The sequence below is a fragment of the Neofelis nebulosa genome, chromosome 2 (genome assembly GCF_028018385.1).
Source record: "Neofelis nebulosa isolate mNeoNeb1 chromosome 2, mNeoNeb1.pri, whole genome shotgun sequence".
NCBI classification, from domain to species: domain Eukaryota; kingdom Metazoa; phylum Chordata; class Mammalia; order Carnivora; family Felidae; genus Neofelis; species Neofelis nebulosa.
In genome coordinates this window covers 198,219,639-198,227,425 of record NC_080783.1, presented here as the reverse complement: position 1 = coordinate 198,227,425, position 7,787 = coordinate 198,219,639, and the positions used below count along the sequence as shown (strand labels likewise).

Below are 7,787 nucleotides of genomic sequence, written 5' to 3'. Positions count from 1 at the left end.
TCCAAGAACTGATCCCCGAAATGTACCAGATGTATCCCAACTGCAGTTAAGTTCGCCGTATTGAACACCTGGGTGGCATGAAATCTTTCAATTTCCCAGCCTCTAATTACTTCACCTCCTTGCAGTAATTAGCAGGATCCAAAACAGACCTTGAGAATACTAAGTTTTCTAAGGAGACATAAATGAAATTCAACCTGGGGTGGAGAACAATACACAGACAAAGAGCATGTAAAATATGTTTTATTGTTCTTTAAAAGGGTTCAGGGTTTGGTTTTCAATCAGGCTGCACACCTTTCATCAGTCTGACATCTCTCTCACCATGTCAAACTGGCTTCAGCTAGCAATACTTCATTAAATCCAAAAGAAAAAAAAAACTTTTAATTTTGAGGAAGAAAATCCAGTTCTGAGAACAATTAACATTAGTATGTAATTTAAAACAAAATGAGGGATGATGTTTCTTGTCGCTTTATACACCCTTCTCCTCATACAGAACCAGGAATGTAATTTTCCTAACTCAGGCAGGCACTGATACTGCTGGACACTGCACACACATATACACCCGACACATGCACGCGCACGCACACACACACACACACACACACACACACACACACTCCCCACAAACAACAAAAATCAGAGCATGTCAAAGGGAAAAAGTTTGTTATTGTATTGATCAAAACCCTTGGAGTCAACAGACAGTCTGAGTTTAGATGGTATGCTGTTCTGATCTTGAACCTACGTTAATGGAATCTATTGTAACGTTCTGAAATAAAGAATTTTGGAGAGTACCATCATTTTTCACCTTAAAATTCTAGAAACAATTTCAAAAAGCATTAATTTTGTTTTGTTTTCAGGGATGGGGGAGGAGAGAACCTACATACTTTCATTTAGTTAAAAATCAGAACAACTCCAGCACAGGAAATAGGCAGTTCACATAGCCAGCCAACGTCTGAGGTATCATCAGTGTGAGACAAGGTCCCGGTCCATTCCTACTGGCCTAGCTGATCCTAAAAAAAATGGGAAGTTTATGGCTCTGCATAGCAAATTCCAGCAAGACAAGATGACCCTAAGCCTTTATTCAAATCCTTAGCAGCAGAGCACTATTAAGTAATGTTTAGATGAAGGGTGCAAGAGCCCTGGATGGTGTCCTTCAACTTGCTTTGTGAGTGCAGCCCGGTCACGACTGCTTTCTGCAGAAGAGCAGAAAAACAGCTTCTCTAGATCAGCACAATGAACCCAGCAAAGAATCTGTAAAACTGATACTACACCATTTCATGAACAACACAGTCCCTTTGCTATTCACTGGGTTGCTTTAGGTCTCTCTGCCACCCTGGATGGCCTGTGGACACATACTCACTAGGCATTGTTGGTTTTGAACCAGCGATTTTTTTTTTTTTAATCTCATAAAGAACCTAGTAAGAAAATAACAAGGCAATCAGTGGTTAAACTTAACTGTACATAGAGGGGGCAGTTTGGAAAATATGCATCACAGGCATTTCTCGAGTCCAAAATACCCCATCTTTGCTGTTACTCCTTCCACCATTCTCAAAAATTCATAGTACGAGTAAATCCTGAATAAAAATTTCAAACTATCGGCATTCTCTGATATCATGAGACAGAAAATCAGAGTAATGCTACGACCCACAATTTTCGGTGATGTACAAAGTATGCTCACTCTCCGCCTGGACACACCTTTAGTGATGGCCTGGAGCACTCCCCTTCAGAAAGCAAAAGTTTCTGGGATACCTACTTAGCTTCATTGGTTGGAAAAGAGAAGAATTCGACTCTCAGCTAAGTTCTCTGAGAAGAAAGACTCTTTTTAAAATGCCATTTCCCCACTAATTTACCAAAACAAAACCAAAACAAAAGGCTCTTGGCTACGTTGCCTAATGTTGAATAGGGTTTTCAAGAAAAGAAACTAACATGAACACCCCATCATCAGTAAAGACTAAAAACCACCTGGATCATATAATATATATGCCACTGCTTTTTTTTTTTTTTTTTTTTTGGTGTTTTTTGTTTCTTTTTTTTGTTGGTTTTTTTTTTGTTTGTTTGTTTTTTCTAAAAGTGCCCAGGTGGGCTTAAGGCTGCCAGACTGCACACACGTCTACAGCAACAAGGGCTTCTCCTATTCCATCTACAACTTGTATCGGGGGTGGGGGGTGGGGGGTGGGGGTGGGGGGATGGGGAAAGAAGAGAAGAGAAAAATATACGCCCACCACCACCAAAAAGAAAAAGAAAGTCCCACAACAGGGAGACCTATGTGCCAAGCATAATGGAAAAGTGTGCTCCCCAAACAGATGGTTCTGCACAGGCTAATGTTCTGCTGGTTTTCCTTAGAGACCTAGTTTGAAAAGTTAAAAAAGACAGGGGATTTTGATAATAATTCAATTCTGACAGAAATTCAAACTCCAACAATTAGGAGCAAACTCATCCTTCACTGAATTAATCCCTTTTTTCTTTCTCTTTTTCTTTTCTTAAACATTTTATTCATGTTATAGAGGGATTTCTTTTTTGCTTTTTTCCAATCATTAGGAGAGTGGTTGAGGAGTACTGAATCCATCGCTACTTTGGTGACACAGTTAAGATTCCAGATTCACATTTCCAGGTACCAAGAGTTCCCTCTAAATGCACAATCAAGTCAGCCTTCGTTTACACTTCTTTCTACTGAACACAGCAGTGCCCATTGGTGTCTCTGACACGCAATCGCATCTTAGGTCGGTATTTCTCCAGGTAAAGCAGCTGTTTGGAATTGAATGCTCCCCTTCTTTTTCTGAAAATACAAGAATGACAAACTTTATCATGGAAAAAAGCTATCTGATTCACTGAAATGCATTATTTATGGCCTAAGGCTTTTCTAACTTCACGCTGTGAAAACCAGCATATTCCTTGTACAGTATCACTTCTTAAGAGAAGGGGCTGATGAATGACCAAGTATTAAATGAAGCAGCAGGCACAGATGGCATTCCTTGAAATATGCCACCTTCCTAGAGCTGCTACCATACATTTCATGACCTCTTGTCACAGTCTTTTCTTTTCTTTTTCTTTTCTTTTTTTTTTTTTTTTAAAGAAAAGGCTGAAAGGGAAAGGACAAGGTATTAACTGCCAAAGAATTCTGGACAACAAAATAACATGGCCCATTATTCCAGATTGATGCCAAGATTCTGTCTGGGCACTACCATCCCGATTTTGTGCCTGAACAGGTCACTTAAGATTCTTAAGTGATTAACTGCTCCTCTATAGATTCTTCCTTGCCTCTTGGTCATAGCTGCACTTGAAAGGTGTTTTGGACATCCACTAAAAGAGTCACTCGATCTCTGAGACTCTACTACCTATTCATTTTAAAGATTCCTAGATATTCAAGCCATATTGGACAAATTCTTTAGCGTCCAAATTTGCCACCTAACTTAAAAAATCTTTAAATCTGGGAGCCAACAGTACTGTTACAAGTTTAGCACTTTCAATTTCTTCAATCAAACAATATTTTAAACCAACAAGTTACTCCATACTACAAAAGGGTACTTTCCGTAATTCCTTCTTCTTGTATGGTCTTGCTTTATGTGTTTCTGAACATAAAACTTCCTACTCACTGTCTTATAAACTGAACTGCATCTTCATACTTCATTCCACATTCAATCAAAGCAAGTGCAACCAGCACGGGTGCCCTATAGAGAGAAACGCATCTGTAAATATCCACAAGTCTTTAGAATTAAAGGATTTTTTTTTTTTTTAATTTTTTTTTCAACGTTTTTTATTTATTTTTGGGACAGAGAGAGACAAAGCATGAACGGGGCAGGGGCAGAGAGAGAGGGAGACACAGAATCGGAAACAGGCTCCAGGCTCCGAGCCATCAGCCCAGAGCCTGACGCGGGGCTCGAACTCACGGACCGCGAGATCGTGACCTGGCTGAAGTCGGACGCTTAACCGACTTGCGCCACCCAGGCGCCCCTAAAGGATTTTTTTTTTAACCCAGGATTACATATTACCAAAACAACACGAAGTTTGAGCTTCCCTTTTTTTCCGTGTACTAAAATAGCTGCTATTCTCCTTATACAAATGTCTGTATCATGATAGGGTCTATGGTGTTACCCACTTTTAGTAAAGCACTAAATTCTACACCTCGTTAAGAGATCTTTATTTAAAGCACCGTCACATTAGATCTCAAATTTTCACATTATATGTCATCAAAAATTCTTCATTGGCCTTTAACCAGTACTGTAGCAAAATAAGTGAACAAGTGTGTCATCCATACTAAGCATCTCAGAATTTTCATTACAAATCCATTTTAATACCATTTCCTCAACAAATACTAAAAACGTGCTACATTTCTTCAACAAAATCCTTTCTGTGAGCTACGAGAGTGTCAGAAAATTGGTATTTACAAACAGTTTTCTATATAAGTATCTTTTTTTTTTTTTTTTTTTTTTTTTTTAAACATCTAACAAGGGACGTTGAGGCCTGAGCAGGTCCCAACCTGTCCTTGGTTTGGAGATGCTATCTGCCTCATAAAGCAAAGGAGAGGGTTTGTCTTCTGGGAAGACAAAGTTGTCTCCTCTGAAAAAGCCTCCTACATAGTTGGATTTGGCATCTTCCAGGAATGGGAAGGCAGGGATTGGGGCCTAGGGAGTCTGTGTTTTCAGCTGAGGGAGAGACAGAAGACTGGATCCTGATCAGAGAGTCCAGAGTGAGATATAGTTACCTCCAGGACTCGTTACTGTGAACCCAGCTTGGGCTTCATGACAGTCACAGAAGCAGACTCCTTAACAATAAAATAATACACACACAAAAAAAATCTAACAAGGGAAATGATGTTTGAAAATGTCTACTACCTGGGACCGCAAGCTGGTACAGCCACTCGGGAAAACAGCATGGAGGTTCCTCAAAAAACTAAAAATAGAACTACCCTACAACCCAGCAATTGCACTACTAGGCATTTATCCACGGGATACAAGTGTGCTGTTTCGAAGGGACACATGCACCCCCTATGTTTATAGGCGCACTATCGACAATAGCCAAAGTATGGAAAGAGCCCAAATGTCCATTGATGGATGAATGGAGAAAGAAGATGTGGTATATATAGACAATGGAGTATTACTCAGCAATCAAAAAGAATGAAATCTTGCCATTTGCAACTACGTGGATGGAACTGGAGGATATTATGCTAAGTGAAATTAGTCAGGGAAAGACAAATACCATATGACTCCACTCATGAAGACTTTAAGAGACAAAAGAGATGAACATAAGGGAAGGGAAACAAAAATAATATAAAAACAGGGAGGGGGACAAAACAGAAGAGACTCATAAATATGGAGAACAAACAAAGGGTTACTGGAGGGGGTGTGGGAGGGGGGGAGGGGCTAAATGGGTAAGGGGCACTAAGGAAATCTACTCCTGAAATCACTGTTGCACTATATGCTAACTAATGTGGATGTAAATTTGAAAAAATAAAATTAAAAAAAAATTAAAAACTATATATATACAAAATTGCAACAAGAAAAAAAAAATCTACTACCTGGCACCAACTTTGGACTACCTGCTACAATAGGTACTAGTTACAAAACTGCCAAGTCCAGTTAGAACACTGCCTTCACCCTCAGAATAAAGACTGAAGCTTCTGACCCTGAAGAAGAAACTGTAAGACACTGATATGGAAAAAAAGGAAAACAGCAAACAAAAGGGCTAAGCAGAGGTAACAGCCTGAGTCACCACCACCTTGAGGCAAGAGCAGCCTGCACTAATGTTCTGAGTCAAAGTGCACGTCATAAACTGGCATTTAATCTGCTGCCGATGAGAGTGTTGCGGCACCATTCCACACAGCGCTCCAGGAAAAAGGCTTTGAAATCAACATCAGTTTTCATTCTCTCTACATCTCCTTTCAGGAGTTTGAAGCTCAGCCATCTTCTCTCCACCTATTAACTTCCCATTCATCTCAATCCAAAATTAACCCCATATAGATTCTTCAAAATCTAAAATTATTTTCATTTTGTTGCCTATTTCAAAGACCTAAGCCTTTGAATATGTGAAATAAGGGGGCGCCTGGGTGGCTCAGTCAGTTAGGCGTCCGACTTCAGCTCAGGTCATCATCTCACGGTCCGTGAGTTCGAGCCCAGCATCAGGCTCTGTGCTGGCAGCTCATGGAGCCTGCTTCAGTTCTGTGTCTCCCTCTCTCTCTGCTACTCACCACTCACACTCTCTCAAAAACGAATATTTTTTTTAAAAATTGAATATGTGAAATAAGGAGAAAGAAAAAAAATACTGAATTAAGACCATATTTTTTTTAACTCAAATAAGATAATTACATTGAATCAGTTTCAAAACAATTTCTGAGTGATCATCTACTAAACCTATTATGGCATTAGAATCAGACAACCAATGAAACACAAAAAGCTGTCTCAAGAAATCTACACCAGTTTTTGCTCTCATTTCCTTTTCTTTCAGGCAAATTAATATTTAGTGTCATAAATACAAATTTCTACCAAAGTGAAGTTTTTGATAATGAATTCACAGACAAAAAAGGAAGAGCTTACCTTCCCAATCCTGCAACACAATGCACTGCAACACAGCAACCTGGCTCTTCACGAAATTTGGTTTTTAACAGGTTCAGCCAATCGTCTACTATCTGATTAGGGGGTGGTGCTCCATCATCAAATGGCCAATCCTGGAAAGGAAAGATCTTTTACATTAAATTGTTATTTTCTCCAGGATAATATCTAATGCAGAATAGCTGCACAGTACACAGCGGGGATTTAAGTGAACTAACTGTACTTTATATACCTATTCTTAATACTGCAATTCTGATCACTATTGAAAAATGATCCAAGACCAAAATTCCTTCTCAAATACATGTAGTCAGCACTGTAAACATCTAGTTTTATCTGATGGAGATCTTTTATCAGAGTGATGAGAAACCAGTGTTCCTCAAATATTTTATCTGAATAAAGCAGTAATTAGACATAATAGAGAAAACTATAAAGCCGAGACAAAGAGAGGATAAACACCTGTTCAGTATGATGTAAATGTCCACTCTGGCAAAGAATACCATCTGACCTGTACAAATATTTTGAGGATTATCCCCTCAAATAGCTCTAAGTTATGATGTCTTTCCTTTAGAGGAAGACTCTCAAGAAATCACCAGTAGTTGGCATATCGTAACAGAAATATACTACCATCTTTGTGCTTATATATTAAAAAAAAAAAAAAAAAGCCAAGTAGCAAATATTTTTAAAAGTTCTGCCTAAAGTATACATATCCCATTTAACAAGCACAGTACCAGACGATAGGGTCCTGAGCAAATGGAGAACTTTTTCTTAAGTATCCCTTTCTCTTTATATTCACCAATTTGTGCATTTTTGGTTTTTTGTTTTTTAAGTAATCTCTACACCCAAAGTGAGCTGAAACTCACAATCTCAAGATCAAGAATTGCATGCTCGGGGCGCCTGGGTGGCGCAGTCGGTTAAGCGTCCGACTTCAGCCAGGTCATGATCTCGCGGTCCGTGAGTTCAAGCCCCGCGTCAGGCTCTGGGCTGATGGCTCCGAGCCTGGAGCCTGTTTCCGATTCTGTGTCTCCCTCTCTCTCTGCCCCTCCCCCGTTCATGCTCTGTCTCTCTGTCCCAAAAATAAATAAAAAACGTTGAAAAAAAAAAAATTAAAAAAAAAAAAAAAAGAATTGCATGCTCTATTGACTGAGGCAGCCAGGTGCCCCTTAGGTTGCTTTTTAATTAAGACCAACCTCATGTGCATTTATCATATAGGCAGAGGTTTATCTTCCTTTCTACCTAGCAAAAGAC

The 7,787-nt window shown here is 39.3% G+C and overlaps 1 protein-coding gene across 1 annotated transcript in view; it reads right to left on the bottom strand.

The window, feature by feature from the left end:
• Positions 1 to 222: 222 nt before the first annotated feature.
• PTP4A2 (protein tyrosine phosphatase 4A2) overlaps positions 223 to 7,787 on the bottom strand; it is a 31,541-nt gene continuing 23,976 nt past the window's right edge. The window contains exons 4-6 of the mRNA XM_058718257.1: positions 6,528 to 6,658; positions 3,591 to 3,665; positions 223 to 2,773 (exon numbers count right to left, since the gene is read on the bottom strand). Coding sequence (XP_058574240.1) covers positions 2,665 to 2,773; positions 3,591 to 3,665; positions 6,528 to 6,658 — 315 coding nt within the window. The 3' untranslated portion in view covers positions 223 to 2,664. The remainder of the gene's footprint in view (positions 2,774 to 3,590; positions 3,666 to 6,527; positions 6,659 to 7,787) is intronic.